We start from the raw sequence: 21,115 nt of genomic DNA on the forward strand, positions 1-21,115 counted from the left end.
ATTATTCACTGGTTTCAGTATGTTCACAAAGTTGTATAAACATCACCATTATCTACTTCCAGAACATTTTCATCATCCCCAAAAGAAAACCCATATTCATTAGTCACTCCTCATTCCCTCTATCACTACAGTTTCCTCCCCTGGCAACCACTGGTGTACCTTCTCTCTATAGATTTACCTATTCTGGACATTTCCTATAAATGGAATCCTTTTATATGTGCCTTTTTTTTTTTTAATATTTTTTTATTATGTTAGTCACCATACAGTACATCCCTGGTTTTTGATGTAAAGTTCGATGATTCATTAGTTGCGTGTAACACCCAGTGCACCATGCAATATGTGCCCTCCCCACCACCCAAAACCAGCCTATCCCATTCCCCCACCACCCTCCCCTCTGAAGCCCTCAGTTTGTTTCTCAGAGTCCATAGTCTCTCATGCTTCATTCCCCCTTCTGCTTACCCCCCTTTCTTTATCCCTTTCTTCTCTTCCCGATCTTGCTAGTTCTTATGTTCCATAGATGAGAGAAACCATATGATAATTCTCTTTCTCTGCTTGACTTATTTCACTTAGCATTATCTCCTCCAGTGCCGTCCATGTTGCAGCAAATGTTGAGAAATCGTTCTTTTTGATAGCTGAGTAATTCCATTGTATATATGGACCACAACTTCTTAATCCGGTCATCTGTTGAAGGGCATCTCGGCTACTTCCACGATTTAGCTATTGTGGACAATGCTGCTATGATCATTGGGGTGCATATGGCCCTTGTCTTCACTACATCTGTCTCTTTGGGGTAAATACCCAGTAGTGCAATGGCTGGATCATAGGTAGCTCAATTTTTAACTTTTTAAGGGACCTCCACACTGTTTTCCAAAGTGGCTGTACCAACTTGCATTCCCACCAACAGTATGTAAGAGGGATCCCCTTTCTCCACATCCTCTCCAGCATTTGTTGTTTCCTGCCTTGTCAATTTTTGCCATTCTAACTGGCGTAAGGTGGTATCTCAGTGTGGTTTTGATTTGAATTTCCCTGATGGCTAATGATTTTGAACATTTTTTCATGTGTCTGTTAGCCATTTGTATGTCTTCATTGGAAAAGTGTCTGTTCATATCTTCTGCCCATTTTATGATTTGTTTATTTGTTTCTCGTGTATTGAGTTTGAGAAGTTCTTTGTAGATCTTGGATACCAGTCCTTTATCTGTAGTGTCATTTGCAAATATCTTCTCCCATTCCGTGGGCTGCCTCTTAGTTTTTCTGACTGTTTCCTTGGATGTGCAGAAACTTTTAATCTTGATGAAGTCCCATAAATTCATTTTATCTTTTGTTTCTCTTGCCTTTGGGGATGTGTCATGAAAAAGGTTGCTTTGGCCGATGTCGTAGAGGTTGCTGCCTATGTTCTCCTCTAGAATTTTGATGGATTCCTGTCTCACATCGAGGTCTTTCATCCATTTGGAGTTTATTTTTGTGTATGGTGTGAGAGAGTGGTCAAGTTTCATTCTTTTGCATGTAGCTGTCCAATTTTCCCAGCACCATTTATTGAAGAGACTGTCTTTTTCCCACCGGATGTTTTTTCCTGCTTTATCAAATATTAGTTGCCCAAAGAGCCGAGGGTCCATTTCTGGGCTCTCTATTCTGTTCCATTGGTCTATGTGTCTGTTTTTGTGCCAGTACCATGCTGTCTTTGTGATCACAGCTTTGTAGTACAGCTCGAAATCCGGCATTGTGATGCCCCCAGCTTTGTTTTTCCTTTTCAACAGTTCCTTGGAGATTCGGGGCCTTTTCTGTTTCCATACAAATTTAAGGACTGTTTGTTCCAGTTCTTTGAAAAATGTCCTTGGTATTTTGATCGGGATAGCATTGAAAGTGTAGATTGCTCTGGGTAGCATGGACATTTTAACTATGTTAATTCTTCCGATCCATGAGCATGGAATATCTTTCCATCTTTTTATGTCTTCCTCAATGTCTTTCAAGAGTGATTTATAGTTTCTAGAATATAGGTCCTTTACGTCTCTGGTTAAGTTAATTCCAAGGTAACGTATGGTTTTTGGTGCTATTGTAAATGGGATGGATTCCCTAATTTCTCTTTCTTCGGTCTCGTTATTCGTGTATAGAAATGCAACTGATTTCTGAGCATTGATTTTGTATCCCGCCACGTTACTGAATTGCTCTATAACTTCTAATAGTTTGGGAGTGGCTTCTTTTGGGTTTTCCATATAGAGTATCATGTCATCTGCAAAGAGAGACATTTTGACTTCTTCTTTGCCAATTTGAATACCTTTGATCCCTTTTTGTCGTCTGATTGCTGTTGCAAGGACTTCTAGTACTATGTTGAATAATAGTGGCGAGAGTGGGCATCCTTGTCGAGTTCCTGATCTTAAGGGAAAGGCTTCCAGCTTTTCCCCATTGAGAATAATATTTGCAGTAGGCTTTTCATAGATGGCTTTTATGAGATTGAGAAATGTACCTTCTATTCCTACACTCTGAAGGGTTTTAATCAGGAAAGGATGCTGTATTTTGTCAAATGCTTTTTCGGCATCGATTGAGAGGATCATATGGTTCCTGAGTCTTTTCTTGTTGATATGATGTATCACGCTGATTGATTTGCGAATATTGAACCACGCTTGCATCCCAGGTATGAATCCCACTTGATCGTGATGGATAATCCTTTTAATGTACTGTTGGATTCTATTAGCAAGTATCTTGTTGAGGATTTTGGCGTCCATATTCATTAGGGAAATCGGTCTGTAATTCTCCTTTTTGATGGGGTCTTTGCCTGGTTTGGGGATCAAGGTAATATTGGCCTCATAGAATGAGTTTGGTAGCTTTCCTTCTGTTTCTATTTTTTGAAATAGCTTTAGGAGAATAGGTATTATTTCTTCTTTGAATGTTTGGTAGAATTCCCCAGGAAAACCGTCCGGGCCTGGAGTTTTGTTATTTGGAAGGTTGTTTATCACTGACTCAATTTCTTCATAATTAATTGGCCTGTTTAAGGAATCAATTTCTTCCGGTTTCAATCTTGGTAGTTTATAGGTTTCCAGGAAGGATTCCATCTCTTCCAGATTGCTTAGTTTATTGGCATATAGCTGTTGATAAAAATTTCTAATAATCCTTCCAATTTCAATGGTGTTCGTCGTGACCTCTCCTTTTTCATTCATAATTTTAATAATCTGGGTCCTTTCTCTTTTCTTTTGGATAAGTGTTGCCAGTGGTCTGTCAATTTTATTGATTCTCTCAAAGAACCAGCTTCTAGTCCTGTTGATCTGCTCTACTGTACTTCTGGTTTCTGCTTGATTGATTTCAGCTCTAATTTTGGTCAACTGCTTCCTCGTGCGTGGATTAGGCCTGTCCCTCTGTTGCTGTTCCAGCTTCTTGAGGTGAGAATATAAAAACTGCATTTTAGATTTTTCTATTCTTTTGAGTGAGGCTTGGATGGCTATGTATTTCCCCCTTAGGACTGCCTTTGCAGTGTCCCATAGGTTTTGGACCGTTGTGTTTTCATTCTCGTTGGTCTCCGTAAATTGTTTAAACGATTTTTGATTTCCTAGTTTATCGAATCATTCTTGAGCAGGATGGTTCTTAGTCTCCAAGTGTTTGAGTTTCTTCCAAATTTTTCCTTGTGGTTGAGTTCCAATTTCAAAGCATTGTGGTCTGAGAATATGCAGGGAATAATTTCAGTCCTTTGGTATCGATTGAGACCTGTTTTGTGACCCCAGAATATGGTCTATTCTTGAGAATGTTACATGGGCATTAGAATAGAATGAGTATTCTTTGGTTCTGGGGTGTAGTGTTCTATATATATCTATGAGGTCCAACTCATCTAGTATGGCATTCAAAGGTTTTGTTTCTTTGTTGATTTTCTGCTTAGGTGCTCTATTGCTGAGAGCGGAGTGTTGAGGTCCCCTACTATTAATGTATTTTTATCTATATGTCTCTTTATTGTGGTTAAGAGTTGGCTTATGTATCTTGCTGCTCCCCTGTTGGGGGCATATATATTTATAATTGTCATCTCCACTTGTTGGATACATCCTTTAAGAATAATATAGTGCCCTTCTGTGTCTCTAACTATAGTCTTTAGTTTAAAATCCAATCTGTCTGATATGAGAATTGCTACCCCAGCTTTCTTTTGAGGTCCATTGGCATGAAAGATGGTATTCCATCCCTTTACTTTCAGTCTGGATGTACCTTTATGTTCAAAATGAGTCTCTTGTAGACAGCAAAAGAATGGGTCATGTCTTTTTATCCAGTCTGCAACCCTGTGGTATTTATGGGAGTATTTAGGCCATTTACATTGAGACTGATTATTGAGAGATATGATTTTAATGATGCCATGTTGCCTGTAAAGTCTTTGTTTCTATAGATTGTGACTTTCTGTTCTGTGTCACTCTTGCGGCCTTTTTACTTTTATAGAACCCCCCCTTATTATCTCCTGTAAGGCTGGTTTCGTGGTTACGAAATTGGTCAATGACTGGTGATTCTGGAAGGTCTTTATCTCCCCATCAATTCTGAATGACAGCCTTGTTGGATAAAGGATCCTTAGCTGCGTGTTTTTCTCTGAAAGAGCTTTAAAAATGCCCCCCAGGGGCGCCTGGGTGGCAACAGCGGTTAAGCGTCTGCCTTTGGCTCAGGGCGTGATCCTGGCGTTATGGGATCGAGCCCCACGTCAGGCTCCTCCACTATGAGCCTACTTCTTCCTCTCCCACTCCCCCTGCTTGTGTTCCCTCTCTCACTGGCTGTCTCTGTCTAATAAATAAATAAAATCTTTAAAAAAAAAAAAAGCCCCCCAACCCTTTCTCTCATTCCAGGTCTGTGTAGACAGGTCTGATGTAATTCTGATACCTTTGCCTTGGTACGTGAGAAATTTCTTTGCCCTGTCCGCTTTCAGTACTGTATCCTTGGATCTAATGTTTGCGAAATGCACTATGACGTGACGTGGTGTAAGTTTGTCGTGGTTGAGCTTGGGAGGGGTCCTCTCTGCCTCTTGTACACGAATGCTTGTTTCCTTTGCTAGATTAGGGAAGTTTTCAGCTACAATTTGTTCAAATATTTCTTCTAGACCTCTGTTTTTCTCCACCCTCTCGGGGATGCCGATGATTCTGACATTGGAACGTTTCATTGAGTCCATAATCTCCCGTAACCTACATTCTTGAGGTTGGATTTTTTTGAGCCAAGTTTCTATTTTAGCTTTCTCTTCTACTAACCCATCCTCCAATTTGCCGATACGTTCTTCTGCTTCATTCACCCTGGCCGTCAGCCTCTAGTTTTGACTGCATTTGATTCATAAAATTTTTATTTTCTGCCAGATTCGCTCTCATTTCCGCCCTTAGAGATTCTATATTCTCATTAACATTTTCGTTAATACTTTTTTCAAGTTTACACATCATCTTGGCCATTGTTACTCTGAACTCCATTTCTGATAATTTGGTTATATCCATATCCATTAGTTCTGTGGCAGAGGCCACAGACTCATTGTCTTTTCTTTGCTGGGGGTGGGGGGGATTTCTCCTTCTCGTCATTCTGATGAGGAGAGGTTGCGGGGTTGCCCAGAGCTCAAATTATTGACCAGGACCCAGGCAGTGTGCACTTGTTTTATAGGGACCTTAGGCATGTGGGCTTCTTGATTTTTCAGCCTGCCTTCTGGGGGAGGGGCCTGCAGCGCCAATACTCAGGCAACCCTCTTTGGGTAGATAGAGTCTCCGTGTCCCCTGCGAGGGGGTATGGGGATGGGCACAGTGTGAGCTGGTGTTTCCAGGCTTTTGTTCTCTGGTGGCTTTCCCTGGCGGTTTCCTGTGCCTCTTCTGAGAGAGCAGCAGTAGCCAAATCTCAGCCTCTGTCTCAGAACAGAGGGATTGCGGCCCGTTCTCCACTGGTATTCTGGCCACTTTAACTCTGTTTCTGTTGGTGCTGCTCAACCCTGCAGCGTCCCGGGTATGTGCGCCCCACAGCCGGCATCCCAGCCCTCACTTCCAGGGCCAGCGCGTCTCTGTCCTTTGTGTTTCTAACACCGCCAGCCACCGGCCGCCACCCGTGCGCTCCGGAGCTCCGTTTCAGTGTGGTTCGCGCACACCAGAGCTCCGGTGTTCAGACTGATCTCGCGCATTCCCCCGCTCGGTCTCAGTCTGCTCTCTCGCGGGTGCCCACCATGGGTCTGCCCACATCCCCATGCAGGTGGCTACCGCTTCCTGGCGCCCGAACGCGGCGGCTCCCTCCCCCTTCCGTTTATCTTCCGATATCTGTGCACGGTTTCATGGCTCCCCGCTTCGTACCTCAATACTCAGCGCTGGAGATGTTCATTTGTAGAGATCCAGATGTATCTTCCTGTGCCTCAGGCTGATTCCGTGGGTGTTCAGGATGGTCTGGTACCTATCCAGCTTGACTCGGGACCAGCTGAAAAAGGGAATCCCTACTCCTCCACCATCTTAACTCCTCCCTCCCTATATGTGCCCTTTTTAATGTCTAACTTCTTTCACTTAGCACAGTGTTTTCAAGGTTCATCCTTGTTGTAGCTTGAATCCGTATTCCTTTTTATGGCTGAATAATATTCCATTGTATGTGTATACCAGATTTTGCTTATTTGTTCATCAGTTGACGGCCGTTGGTTTCTACTTTCTGGCTATTGTGAATTATGCTGCTGTGGACATTTGTGCATGAGGTTTTGTATGAACATGTTTTAATTTCTCTTTGGTGTATACCTCGGAGTGGAATCGCTGAGTCAGAAGTTAATTTTCTGAGAGATTGCCATACTGTTTTCCAAAGCATCTATATAATTTCTACCCACCAGCAGTGTATGAGAATTCTAATTTCTCCAAATCTTCACAGGTTGATCCTTTGTTTTTCTTTTAAGTCGTCCTAGTGTGTGTGAAGTTTCTTATGATTTGGTTTTTACATTTCCCTAAATGCCTAATGTTGAGCATCTTTTCAAGTGCTCATTGACCATTTCTTTATCTTTGGTGAGGTGTCTTTGGGAGTCCTTTGCCCATTTTTAAACAGGGTGGTTTCTTCTTTTATTGCTGGGTTATAATGAATCATTGATATTTGGTGTGCTTAAAATGGAAAATGTTGAAAGATGTGTTTTCTTTCAGGATAAAGTTCTACACAATATCATGTCTATTTTTACATTTATGGGAGCCAATGTCATGCGTCTAGATGATACTTACAGTTTTCAGGTTATCAACAAGACAGTGAAGATGATTATTCCAGCACTTATTCAGGTAAGCTGTCTTTATACCATAAGTAGTTTTTTGTTAATTTTTTTAAGTATGCTCCATACCCAGTGTGGAGCCCAGCGCAGGGCTTGAACTCACAACCCTGAGATCAAGACCTGAGCTGAAATCAAGAGTCGGATGCTTAACTGACTGAGCCACGCAGACGCCGCAGTGTTTATTTTTTTTAACCCTAAAATTTTTACATATTATAAAAGTAGAAGTACATAAGTGACATGAAAAGTCTTTCTGAAATGCTCAGGTGTTTGTGCTTCTTAAATTTCAGAATGGTGAAGCTAAGAATTGTAACAATGTCCTTTCCAAAAATTGAATAAACATGCATAGCTGGTTCTGCTCTGCTAAAAGGGTGTAACTATACATGTATCTTAATGTTACTCTGACAGAGTGAATTTAAATTTGCTGTATATTTCGGGACATTGCAGTTGGATAATACCCTTACGCAGGTCAATGAAGATAGGACATTTTAGAGCTACAGTGGCAAATTTGTTAATATGCATTCGGCATTTTCCAGGCATTCTTTACGAGCCATGTACTCAGAGACGATTGAGTCTCTGCCAGTAAGGATGAACCGTTTGAGACTAAAAAGCAGTCTTGAAGATAAAGAGCCTGGTCATCTGCTTGAATTTTCTATTTACCCGCACCTGTTGTTAATGTCTTCCTCACATGATTGACCATTCCTGGGATGACCATTTTCAGCACCATTTCCTTTTAATCTTGGTATTAGGTTGATATTGTCTGTGTCCAACATGTTGGGAAGTACAGGACACAGGTATTAAAAATAACTATATGCATCAGTGTCATATATGCCAGTAGAATAGGTCAGTGCTGGAAGAGTTCGGGGTAAAGGACAGCACCTATGGGCCAGGAAGACCACAGAGTTTCATAAGAAGTAGAATTTGAACTGATATGAATGAAGGACAGGATTTGGTTGATGAAATGGCAAGGTCCAGGAATGTGTACAGTGTGTGTGAAGAATGTAATGTAGATTGATGTGTGGAGTGCAGAGTGTTGAGACTGGGAGAAGTAGAGGGTATTGGTTCATTCATTCTTTCATTCCACAACCATATCTGGAGTATCAGTTCCAGAGTTACATTGTTTGAACATTATTCTGAAAGCAACAGGGAGTTGTTGGCCCCTTCTGTGCTCTGCTTACGTGGATTACACCCATTCTTCTCTGGGCAGAACACAAATCCTGCTTGATGTGTGAAGGCTCCCGGTTGGCCTGAGAGCAGACTTGTTTTAAGTGCCATATACTTGGCATCTGTCATTCAGCACCTCCTGTTGCTGTCTTTCCCCACGTGTATCTTGTTCATACCGACAATAAATCTTTGGGGCCAGGCTCACATCCTATGCCTTGTATTCCCCTCGAGGCCATACAGTGCCTGGGATGTCATCTGTACTCACTGAATGTTTACTAATGTCCATGATTATTCACATTCTTTTGATGCCTTTTTTGGGGCACACCTGAAGGCCTTCCCATGTTCACGTAAAAGCTTTGTTGTGAAGGGTTACTTGCTTCTACTCACTGCCCTGCTTGCTCTTCTGCAGTCCGATGCTGGAGACTCTGTCGAAGTCACAAGAAACGTGGAAGGAGTCGTGGTGAAAGTCATTCATGTGTTTGTGGACGCGCTGCCGCACGTTCCAGAGCACAGACGCCTCCCCATCCTTGCTCAGCTTGTCGATACATTAGGTGCAGAAAGATTCCTCTGGGTTCTCCTCCTCCTGCTTTTTGAACAGTATGTCACTAAAACAGTGCTGGTGGCTGCCTGTGGAGAAAAGGTCAGAGTATAGGGTGGGGTGATTAGAAGGAAATGCTGATGTTTCACACACACTGTGTGGTATTTTCCAGTTTATCTGTGGGGCCGGTGATGCTTATGTCTGTTATTGAACAGTACTTAGAACTGTTTTTAAAGATGTTTTTGACGTTCTTTATAATTGCTTTCAGAGCCTGTGGCACTAAATACCTCAGTAGCAACAAATCATTTGCTGTGGTGGTTTGACTTTCCTGAGAACCGCTCTGTAGGGCCATGATAGGTGATTCTGTTTTAAGCCTAACAGAGTCCAGCCGTAAAGTAATCAAACTGTCTCTTGAAAATGGTTTTGAAGGCATTTCATGGGGAGAGGGAGGAGTGTCAGAATCATCAAAATTGTTACAGCACTGGTGATTGTTTTAAAGAGCCTCATTTACATAGATGCGGGCAGAGCTTCTAGGTCAAGGACTGCTTTTTTTTTTTTTTTTTTTAATTTTATTTATTTATTTGACAGAGAGAGAGAGGCAGCCAGCGAGAGAGGGAACACAGCAGGGGAGTGGGAGAGGAAGAAGCAGGCTCCCAGCAGAGGAGCCTGATGCGGGACTCGATCCCAGAACACTGGGATCACGCCCTGAGCCGAAGGCAGACGCTTAATGACTGTGCCACCCAGGCGCCCCAAGGACTGCTTTTAAATGACTTTTTAGACATAGGATCTGGGAATAGATCTAGACCTACTCTAAGTAAAGGAGCACATTCAGTTTGGCTAGAAATCACAATGCAGATTTTCCTGGAATTATGCCCACATAGTTCTCATAAATTGGCTTTTTTATGTAGGACACTCAGTAACTCATTCATCTGCTGATACATGTGACTGTAAGGAACAATACATAATGCCTTTGCATGCCAAGAAATACTTCTAAAACATTTCCCTAATGTGTACTTATTAACATAAATTTGATAGGTATAGTTTTATTATCTATTTCTCTTCTCTATGCAGGACGCTATTTTAGAGGCAGACACTGAGTTTTGGATTTCAGTGTGTTGTGAATTCAGTGTCCAACATCAGATACAAAGCTTGATGAATATTCTTCAGTACTTAATAAAGCTGCCAGAGGAAAAAGAAGGTAAGGTGTTAATTATTACTAATCAGGTGTTAATTACTGTGTAATCTGAAGGATCAAGAGAAGCAGAAGACCGTGCAGGTTATCCTTAGAGCACGTAGTACATCTTTTTAAAAGGGTTTTTTGCAAGTAACTTAATAATTTTTAATTTAAGTGTATGTTGTGTGTCTTCTCAAATCCTTATGGAAAATAGAAAGTAGGACTTCTTGCCACTTCTTACTCATTGGCTTTTATACTTCTGTGCTTTTGTGTGGATGTTGGCTGTGGAGTGTTAACAGGTGTACAGGATGCATTATGGTAAAATGACAGCAAATTATTAGCTTATTAGCTGTCTCTTGTCTTCCCATTAAAATATTTGTGAAGACACAGGACCAAAAAAAACCACAACTTTGGTAACTATTGAAATTTTAGGGGCGCCTGGGTGGCTCAGTTGGTTAAGCGTCTGCCTTCGGCTCAGGTCATGATCCCAGGGTCCTGGGATTGAGCCCCAAGTTGGGCTCTCTTCTCAGCAGGGAGCCTGCTTCTCTCCCTCTCTCTGCCTCCCGTGCCCCCTGCTTGCGCGCTCTCTCTTTCGTCAAATAAAATCTTTAAAAATAAATATTAAAATTTTACTGTATATATGAGTCTCGAAAAAAATTCCACTAACTGCAGCACCAGTGAGACTGGTTTAAGAAAGGGTTCGATGTGTTCTTAGTTCTCTGCCCTTTGAAACAGAGCAGCAAGGAGCATTGGAAAGAAGATACTAAGGACTCTACGGGGACTGTCTATACAGCTGGCTGTTTTGGCCAGCAGCAACTTGTCTGATCCTACAGTCTGCTTAGGTCTGGCAGGGACAGACCAGCCTGGACAGCTGTATGTAGTGACCTGTCTGTGGAAGAAGTCTTCAGCTTGAGTCACTCTCTAGGACAGTGTTTTTTTAAGTGGCCCGCTGTGGACTCCCAGTTACTGCACCCTCAAACCCTTTTATATTAGATAAATTTGGATATGGGATTCTACAAAGTTTTAGGAGACACATCTGTGAACTTTTCGAGTTAAATGTTGAAGGCTAGAGAGGACCCTCCTTCAGTCTGTTGCGGGCCACCAAGTAAATACCTCTGAGGCTTCAGGATTGGGAATGGAGGCAACTTAAATTTAAAGACATCTTTTGTAGTGTTTTTGTCTTTCATTTGCTTGTCTCAGTTGCCCTGGGTTTTTTGTTGGTTTGTTTTTGTCTTACACACTCTCTTCTCGGGGCTCTTAGGTATTTTGTTGATAAATACACATCTTTCACTAATTCAGAAGAGGAAAAGCTGGGTGTGACAGAGTCACAAATTCCACTCAGGCAATTATATCCCGTGGCTCATGCTCTTTATTATCTCTCTAAAGATTTCACATGAAGATGAGTGAGGTCACTTGTCTTGTTCTTTTTCAGATGCTGTCTCCAAAGCAGTATCAACTAAAAGTGAATCACAAGAAGAAATGCTACAGATTTTTAACATAGACACTCACACTAGCAAGCAGCTGCGGCATTTTAAATTCTTGTCAGTGTCCTTCATGTCTCAACTCCTGGCTTCCAGCCATTTTATCAGAAAGGTGATGTGTTCTTTAAATGGATTTATGACAAAATTTTGTTTTTTTTCTGAAGGAACTATCTTTTAAACTAGTAAAAAGAGATTGGCAATTATAAAAAACACGAGGCGTGCCTTTAAAGATAAAAGAAAAAGTATGGTAGAAGTTACCTTAAATGGGTTGGCGTGATCTGTTCAGGTTGTACACATATAAACCCTGCGACTCTGTATTTCCATTCTCAAGTGGCATACAGGCATACCTCACCTTACTGTGCTTCGCAGATGGTGTGTATTTTTTACAGATTGTAGGCTTGTGGCATCACACGGGTCTTCCAGCACCATTTTTCCAGCAGTTAGTCGCTTCATGTCTCTGTTTCAAACTTTTTCATTATATTTGGTATGGTGATTTGTGATAAATGATTATGACTCACTGAAAGCTCTGGATGGTTAGCATTTTTTAACAATGAGGTATTTTTAAGGTATATATATTGTTTTTTTAGATACAACACTATTGCACATGTAATAGGCTACAGTTAGCATAAATATAACTTCTATATGCCCTGGGAAACCAGAAAATTCATTCGACTCACTTTATTGTGATACTTTCTTGTGGTGGTCTGGAATTGAACCTGCAGTCTCTCCAGGGTATGCCTGTCTACCCCAGAGAAATACATGAGCATATAGTTAGCATATGTGCTAAAACACATTGAGAAGAACACTCATAGCAGCAATATTTGTGGTGGCCTGGAGCTGGCCACAACCCGGGCATCTGTCAACAATGGATAAAGTGCCCGTCGTCGTAAATGGACGTGAGCAAATCTCATAAAGGTAATAGTGAAAGAAAGCAGGCAGACACAAAAGAATATACCCCAATTCCAGATGTATAAAGTTCAGAAACAGCCAAAACAAATCTGTGGTTTTACAATGAAGGACAGTGTTTACCTTTGGGAAGGAGGGAATGGGGGTAGTAATGGGGGTCAAGTAGAGGAAGGATTCTGAAGTGCTTATAATTTTAGGCTCTTTCTTTACCTGCATACAGCAAGCTCTGTCCCTGTGATTTATATGCCTTCCTGTTTGTGTGTTAAACTTTACACACAGAGGGGAAGAAGGAAAGACAGAAATAAAATGAAGAGAAGGCAGGATCGGGAACGTCAGAGTGGTTGAACATTAGAAAGTCTGTGTCCTCTGTCTACTGCATGAGCAGGTCAACAGGGGAAACCATATGATTGAAGTATTTATAGAGAAGTAATTTGATAAATTCAGTACATATTCATGGTTTAAGAAAAAATCCTCTTAGCATCCAACATGGATGGGAACTTTCTTGGCCTAACGAATTTACCAGAAACTGGTTTATATCACACTTCTTAATGAAATAGACATTATAAAGTCGGGAACAAGGATGTCCTGTCCTGTTTCTATTCAAAAAAAGAAGTGTAAGAATCAGAAAAGACAGTCACCAAACTCTTAGAACTAATCATTAGTTTTGCAAGCTTGCTTGATAGGGATTAGTGTGGACGCTACTCTGGACCCACTTGCCAAGGACGGCAGTGGTGCAAGAGCAGTCGGGTCAGTGTGCCTGACATCTGTCTGGACACACATCCGTGCGAATATGAGAAAGGGGTTAATGTAGCAGGGACTTCACAGAGTAGTTGGGGAAAGAGAACTGTCCAGTAACTAGAGCTGGCATGGTTTGTTTTTGATTTGGGGAAAGAAGACTGATTTCATGCTGTATACAAAAGAGAATTTTAAGTAGATTAAAAATTGACTTCATTGTGAAAAGGAACACTTAGAAGAAAATTAAGAACATTGTGACCAGAGGATGGAGAAGAATTTCTTTGAAAGTTTAGTTCAACAAAAAGCTACCATACACAAAATGAAAAGAAGGCCACAGACATAAAGTTCATAAATTCAGTTCCCGTTAGAACATCTGGCAGAGAACATGAATTCAATAAAAAGGAATCACAAATGGCCAATTAATATACAACAAAACAACCTCCCTAGTAGGAAGGAAATTGCAGATTAAATGGGATGCCTTTATGACGTCTATCAAATTGGCAAAAATTTAAAAGCTCTTAATACCAAGAAGTGGCAAAGCTGTGCGCACAGCGATGGGTAACGTCTCCAGACAGCCACTTCGGAAAGCACTCGGCAGTCCCCAGTCAGGTTGGACACGCTCATCTCTGATCTAGTCATTTCCTTTCTTGGGTGTATGGTCTACAGAAACATGCCTGCTTGTTGCAGGAGATATACAAAAATGTTTTCTGACGTTCTTACTGACAGAAAAGAGGGACATAAACGAAATGTCCACGGTCAACAGGTGGATGAGCAGACAAGCCGCGGTGTGTCCTGTGGTGTATGCAAGGAGCACTGTGTGCAGTTAAATGAGCGCTAGGATGACATGAGTCCCCGCAGACAGATCTCAAAACTTCCATATTCCCAGAAAGCACATTGCCAACTGCTGTACACTCTGACTAGGTTTAGGGGCAGGTTCAATTTGTGGGGCTGGGAGTACCGGGGGAAGGGAAGAGGGAGCAGTACACGGGCACTACACCTGTATCTATAATGTTGGATGTCTTAAAGTTAGCTAAGAGCTGAGGAAAGCATTTCATAAAATTATTGGGTAAATGAGTATAGATGGCTGTGTGTTTCTGAATCTTTGTAGTGCTTTACGGATGTCACAGGTATCTAAAGAGTATCATTAATATGAATAGAATAGTTGAAGGAAGGGGAACCGGAGTTATTACAGTATGACGGCGATGATCTGAAGCTGATTAAACTGTAATGTCAGAAGACAGCCCTGGGAAGTTTGAATTGGAGAGTCTTAGATGTCTGTTTAACTGCACCTACGTCGGATAATGTTATTACTAACCTCCATACTGTTCTAATGATGATTTCTTTAAAAATTAGGTGGTTGAAAGTGGCGGTCCTCAGATTTTAAAAGGCCTTGAACAGAGGTATGTTACTTTTTTTTTTTTTTTAACTTGGAAATAATTTCCAACTTTCTGTCAAAAAGCCAGGAGAATAGTGCACGAAATTCTCACGAGTCTCCTTTGTTTCAGGTTGCTGGAAACAGTTCTTGGCTATATTAATGCTGTAGCACAGTCCATGGAGAAGAATACAGACACACTAACTGTGAAGTTCTGGCGGGCGCTACTGAGCAAAGCTTACGACACGTTAGATAAGGTAGCTTTTCATTCTCCCGATCTGCTGTGTTTTGTTGGCTGTTTTTATGTTACTGTGATACTATCTGACGTACAAAGTTTTACTTTAAGAATAAACTTAGCAGTAGACTTTTCTTAATATAGTGCAGCTCACGTTTTTCTTAGAAAAGAATCTCTTGATGGCTAGAAGGAAAATCATCTGAAAAAGGATTGTTTCCCTGCCAATTATGAGAACGTGTGTCTTAATAAATATGCTCTGAATATTCAGTCATCTAATACTATATTAAGTTCCAGTTTATTCAATTGGAGTAGGAGAAAAATGCCTCTTTGGGTAGAGCATGTGGGCTGTTGGAAATATCCTGGTCTTAACATTAGGATCACTTCAAAATCTAACTACAAGGCTTTGGGCAGTTCACTTATTCTTAGCATCAGATTTTTTGTTTTTTTTTCTTCTGGAAGTGAATGTGGTTAGTGATGCCGCCCTGAAAGGATTATGTTAGAAGTAAGAAAAAGGACCTGTAACTGCTTGGAACCTAGAAGCTCTGCAGTGAATAGAAAACTGTCTTAATCTGAGTGGATCTTCCTTTTTTAAAAGTTTTTTTGTTCATTGCCGTGTAGGTCAATGCCTTGCTGCCCACAGAGACGTTCGTTGCTGTGGTCAGGGGGCTACTAGATAACCCGCTGCCATCTGTCCGCCGGAAAGCATTGGATCTTTTGAACAATAAGCTACAGCAGAATACCTCCTGGAAAAAGAAAATTGTAAGTGAAGTCTGTACGCTGGACCCAATTACCATTCTCTGCTTTATCAAAGAGCTGCACTGAACTTCCTTAAGGTCGTCCAGTGGTACAATTTAAAGAAGTATATCATTATCTGAACGTAATGCTGTGAGGTGTGTTTCTGAAATGTGATGTTAATTCTAATAGGAATTGTGATAAGAGTTCTTAGAATGGAATCTCAGCCTAATGGAATTCTTGGTAATACGGACCAGACGTTGGTGGTTTAGCATACTTCTTTAGCATAATTCTAATCCTCTTCTACTCCACACCGGTAGGGTGCCTTATATAAATGTGTCCAAAATTGGTCACAAGCACATTCACTGGCTCAGTGGTAAATAAAGCAGATGGAGAAACAGTTGCTTCTGTAGAATTGGGTGGCATGGGACCTCTTGGTCTGATTTCCATTTAGGCAGTCTCAAGCAGTAAAAGTGGAAAAATGAACTCTAGTATTTTATTTTGCGGCTTTAATTATATGAAAATTTTGGCTGACCTCTTCAGGTTTATCGTTTCCTCAAACTGGTTCCAGTCCTTTTGGCCATCGTGCAGCATAAAAAAAAGTCAGTAGAAGAACAAGCAATAAACAGACAAACAGCGTTGTATACCCTGAAACTTTTATGCAAGAATTTTGGTGCAGAAAATCCAGAGCATTTTGTCCCAGTGCTGAATACTGCAGTGAGACTGATTGCACCGGAAACGAAAGAAGACAAGAATGTCTTGGGAAGTGCTCTGCTGTGTGTGGCTGAGGTGGCCTCCACCCTGGAAGCACTGGCCATCCCCCAGCTTCCCAGGTGTGCTGACTGGGACCTGGGATGGGAACCGTCGCGTCGGGTTTGTGGTACATGTTGAAAGATAGTACCTTAGCGACTTGTTTTGCCTCTGAGTAAAAGTTACATAAGATCAGATTTGGTAAAGATGTGATCTTTTCTTCAAGCTAAAACCCACAACATTCTCATTTCCCTTTATGATGTTTATTGTCGCCCGGTTTTCACTCCGCTTTGGCCTGCTGTAACTAGGAAGTGTAGCGGGTGAAGCCCCTGTAGAGGGGCCCATCTGTTTGGGCAAAAGCTGCATCATGCTGCCCACATCCGGAAGTTGGATGCTCCTGACTTTGTCCTTGGCTTTGGTATTTACCAGCTGCACAGCCCTGGGCAGGTTGCTCAGTCTGTTCGAGCTTTGCCATCTCTAAACCCGATGGTACCTACCGCACAGGATTCTGGCGGGGCCATGCACGTAAGGCTTTTCACACGGCGCCTGACACAGCAAAGGTTAAACTGAGAGACCCTGTTATTTTTAAAAATGACTGCATGACAATGGGTACTGGGAGATTTCTTGCTCTTGGTTTCATAACATGTAGACACCATTTTGTAAGCTGTGCCATGAAGTGATGAAGCGGGCACAGTTGTTTGGGTTTTTTCATGACTTCTACTCCATTCTCTTTTTTCTTAAAATTACTGTACAACTCTTATGTTTTAATTCTAGCCTAATGCCGTCATTACTGACAACGATGAAAAACACCAGCGAGCTGGTCTCCGGCGAGGTCTATCTGCTCAGTGCTTTGGCGGCCCTGCAGAAGGTTGTGGAGACCCTCCCACACTTCATCAGCCCTTACCTAGAAGGGGTCTTGTCACAGGTGAGCCACAGTGACCTCAACATGTTTTCTGGGGGGGAGGGGAAAATTACAAACCTAACAACTTTATTCTCTAAGTTTTTAGTGTCTGTTTGGCAGGAAGGTTCTTATTTCTGAAAAGCTGTCTTTTTTTTTTTTTTTTTTAGTAAAAATGCGTACCCTTTTTCTCTTCCATCGTCCCACCTGCTTGATCATGACATGGATCCAGCTATTGCTTTCTTATAAGGCTCGTCTCTTTTGATTTTGCAGAATGTGTTTTATTGCCTTTCTTCTGCCTCCCCTCCCCAAGGAGTTTTTGGCACTGGGCTGGTAGAGCTGCCTTTTATTACTTCTTGCAGAAACTAGTGGGCCCTGTTTCTAACATGAAGGGTTTTTTAAGCCCAAGGTGTCTTTCAAAGCAGAATTCCTCTATTGCAGTTCAGTGGCTCCTTGACAGGCAGTGGGCGAGTGGCATTTCTAACTGAACCTTGGTCTATTCTGTTGTATTGGTAATTTGCCATTTATGAGATTAGGAGCCTTCACTGCCATGAGGAAAATTGTTTAGCTGATTCACACAGCTTATAGCCAGGACTTAAAAGTAGACTTCTTACAGAAAGGGACCACTACATCTGAGGAGCTTTCTAGATTTTTTTAGTAAGGAAGAACTTGAGTCTTCTCACGGTCTCTGCATTCCTGTCCTCTTAAAAAAAAGAAAAAAAAAGTCTGAGTGCTCTGTGTCCTTCTGCCTTTCACCATTTACCTACATCCCTGACTCCCACTTGGGAAAGAGGCATCTGTTCATCTTTCTCTTCAGGTGTTCAAGGCTGGCTTTAGAAGGAATTCTGTGTGAAACTGAAGTGCACTGAGCTTTCCGCAACCACTAACGTCTGGATTGAGTTCTGTAAGTGTGCGGACGTGCTCAGTGAGTTCCCATACTGGCTTTGATCAGTCTTTTTATATTCCTATAGGTGGTTCATTTGGAGAAAATCACTAGTGAAATGGGTTCTGCCTCACAAGCTAATGTCCGCGTCACATCCCTTAAAAAGACACTGGCTACCACTCTCTCACCCCGAGTCTTACTGCCTGCAATCAACAGAACGTACAAGCAAATTGAGAAGAACTGGAAGGTTAGATCATACTGGGTATTAGACTTTGGAGAAGGGAGATATGGTACTGAAATTGTTAAGTTTTCACTTAAAGAAGAGGATGATTATTTAATACCTTGATGAACGCATTAATGAACTCTAAGAATATTAAAAATTGGCACATTTCTTTACTGTGTTACTGGTAGAACCACATGGGTCCGTTCATGAGCATCCTGCAAGAGCACATTGGGGTCATGAAGAAGGAAGAGCTCACCTCCCATCAGTCTCAGCTAACCGTATTTTTCTTGGAAGCCCTGGACTTCCGAGCACAGCACTCTGAAGTAAGCTTATTTCCACTTCCCCCAACCCTAAAGTGATCTGCCAGTTTAAGAGCCATAGAAAAATCTAGCTGTGTAACCTGTTTTACTTGCGAAAGTTATTTAGAGCCAGATGTTAGTAATCTGGCTAATAGGTCAGCTCTTCTGTTTTCAGAATGATCTGGAGGAGATTGGAAAAACAGAAAATTGTATCATTGACTGTCTAGTAGCCATGGTTGTTAAACTTTCTGAAGTCACATTCAGGCCCCTGTTCTTCAAGGTAAGCTTTCTTCCACATCTCCTTTGTACTCAGATATAAGTGGTACAAGGTACATAGAATAAACTACTACTGCTTTATCTTTGTAGCTGTTTGATTGGGCTAAAACAGAGGATGCGCCAAAGGACAGACTGTTGACATTTTACAACTTGGCGGATTGCATTGCCGAAAAGCTGAAAGGGCTTTTTACTCTGTTTGCTGGCCACTTGGTGAAGCCTTTTGCGGACACCTTGAACCAGGTGAACATCTCCAAAACAGGTTGGTAGCCAACTCCAGTTCGGTTGACCCCTTTGCTCTGTGTACCTTACACACAGTACAGCAAGCATAAGGAAGGTGAAGTTTTTACTTCATGGTCAGTTGACAGGCATTGAAGTAGTTGTTTCAGGGTAATAAGAACATGTTATGATCAATTGACTCACCTGGGAGAGAAAGAATGAAGTACACAGGTGTTAACTATAAGTTATTGAAAGTAACTGTAAAGTGTTCAGGTTGGTATATTCCTTCCTGCTGATGAGCAACCCACTTGACAGCTGTTAATTGAACTTGCCAAACTAAGTGATCTTAATTGAGAATCTTCTCTTAAAGGAGTCACATATCTGAGAGCCATTCATCTTGTGTCTTTATCCTAATTGATTTCTGTATCATTTTAGAAATACCCTTTGGGTAGGAGAAGGAAGGGAAGAATGAAGGGGGGGTAAACAGAAGGGGGAATGAACCATGAGAGACTGTGGACTCTGGGAAACAAACTGAGGGCTTCAGAGGGGAGAAGTGGGGGAATGGGATTAGACCCATGATGGGTATTAAGGAGGGCATGTATTGCATGGTGCACTGGGTGTTATACGCAACTAATGAATCATGGAACACGACATCAAAAACTAATGATGTACTCTATGGTGACTAACAAAAAATTTTAAAAAATAAAGACCCATAATTGATTTAAAAAAAAAATACCCTTCGGTTTGTGGTGTTAAGTGATTTGAATTTAAACACTAGAGATTAAATCGTGAAAATCATTTTTTTTTTCACTTTTACTTTCCCCTATCTACAGATGAAGCGTTTTTTGACTCTGACAAGGACCCTGAAAAGTGCTGCTTGCTCTTACAGTTTATTTTGAACTGTTTATATAAAATCTTCCTTTTTGATACTCAGCACTTTATCAGTAAAGAGAGAGCAGAAGCTTTGATGATGCCCCTGGTGGACCAGGTAACCAAATAGGACCATCTTTTTTTTGACAAACGAGGAAGCCGCCATCCCTGTTAAAGTGTTACTAGATTTTATATCTACTGAAAATTACAGCGGCTGGGTTTTCTTCTCCAGGCTTTTTTTTTTTTAATGAAATTTTTATTTCAAAATTGATTTTTCATTTTGAATGGAAAGAACTTCTCTTCATAGTGGCGTGTACCAAGTTTTACCTTTGAATTTTTCAAATGAAAGGCGTGATAGAAGGTATCATGGTTAGATTTTAAATTTTCTAAACTTGGATTTATCGAGAATGTTTGAGGACTTGGCTGTTCTCTGGAAGAACTCCTCTCAGCTGTTCTGGAGGAAAAGGGTGATGCTAAGGGTTAGGAGAGTCTGTTTGAGGTCCAAAAGGTGGTAAATTTGTTCCAGAGAGAGTACTAGAATTACACCTGGTTTTTGAGCCTGCTGCCATTGCTCAAAGTCCTTGTCTCCCTCTTCACAGCTGGAAAACAGGCTGGGAGGGGATGCACGCTTCCAGGAGCGGGTGACGACGCACCTTATCCCCTGCCTCGCGCAGTTCTCAGTGGCCATGGCAGATGACTCTCTGTGGAAACCACTGAACTACCAGATTCTGCTCAAGACGAGAGACTCCTCACCCAAGGTAGGAGCTGTGGGTGACAATCACCTGAGCTGCGTGTGTTCATACAAGCCGAACAACCTTAAAGCAGTCAAGGATGTAGGATCACACTGCTTGTCTTTTAGAACTAGAGGTTGCTTATGAGGCAGAAGTTTGAGCCTGAGAAACTTTTGGTTTTTACTTAAAGGCTATTTATAAATAGTAGAAGTCCTCTCCACACCCCCATGGTGTGTTAGACATAAGTACTAACACTTTCTAAATACTTTTAAATTTTGAAAAAACCGGAAGGTGTAGTTCCTCATGTTCCTTAAGCACCATTCACACGTCCTTGTGTTCCCAGAGGCAGTCTTCAGTTTGTCCGCACAACATTCCTTTGAGTTAGAGCAGCGTATTACCTCCATTGTATTTATCAGGCTTAGGATTTTGTGGAATAAGAA

At 41.5% G+C, this 21,115-nt stretch overlaps 1 protein-coding gene across 1 annotated transcript in view; it reads left to right on the forward strand.

Annotated features, from left to right (window-relative positions):
* HEATR1 (HEAT repeat containing 1) overlaps positions 1-21,115 on the forward strand; it is a 52,344-nt gene that overhangs the window by 28,442 nt on the left and 2,787 nt on the right. Inside the window, exons 29-43 of the mRNA XM_008689637.2 lie at positions 7,077-7,205; positions 8,766-8,996; positions 9,966-10,092; positions 11,501-11,661; positions 14,544-14,590; positions 14,696-14,819; positions 15,416-15,556; positions 16,073-16,362; positions 17,054-17,204; positions 18,149-18,307; positions 18,472-18,606; positions 18,758-18,862; positions 18,949-19,117; positions 19,908-20,062; positions 20,544-20,702. Of these exons, the coding sequence (XP_008687859.2) occupies positions 7,077-7,205; positions 8,766-8,996; positions 9,966-10,092; positions 11,501-11,661; positions 14,544-14,590; positions 14,696-14,819; positions 15,416-15,556; positions 16,073-16,362; positions 17,054-17,204; positions 18,149-18,307; positions 18,472-18,606; positions 18,758-18,862; positions 18,949-19,117; positions 19,908-20,062; positions 20,544-20,702 (2,283 nt within the window). The remainder of the gene's footprint in view (positions 1-7,076; positions 7,206-8,765; positions 8,997-9,965; positions 10,093-11,500; positions 11,662-14,543; positions 14,591-14,695; positions 14,820-15,415; positions 15,557-16,072; positions 16,363-17,053; positions 17,205-18,148; positions 18,308-18,471; positions 18,607-18,757; positions 18,863-18,948; positions 19,118-19,907; positions 20,063-20,543; positions 20,703-21,115) is intronic.

The sequence above is a fragment of the Ursus maritimus genome, unplaced genomic scaffold (genome assembly GCF_017311325.1).
Source record: "Ursus maritimus isolate PB19 unplaced genomic scaffold, ASM1731132v1 scaffold_7, whole genome shotgun sequence".
Taxonomy (NCBI): domain Eukaryota; kingdom Metazoa; phylum Chordata; class Mammalia; order Carnivora; family Ursidae; genus Ursus; species Ursus maritimus.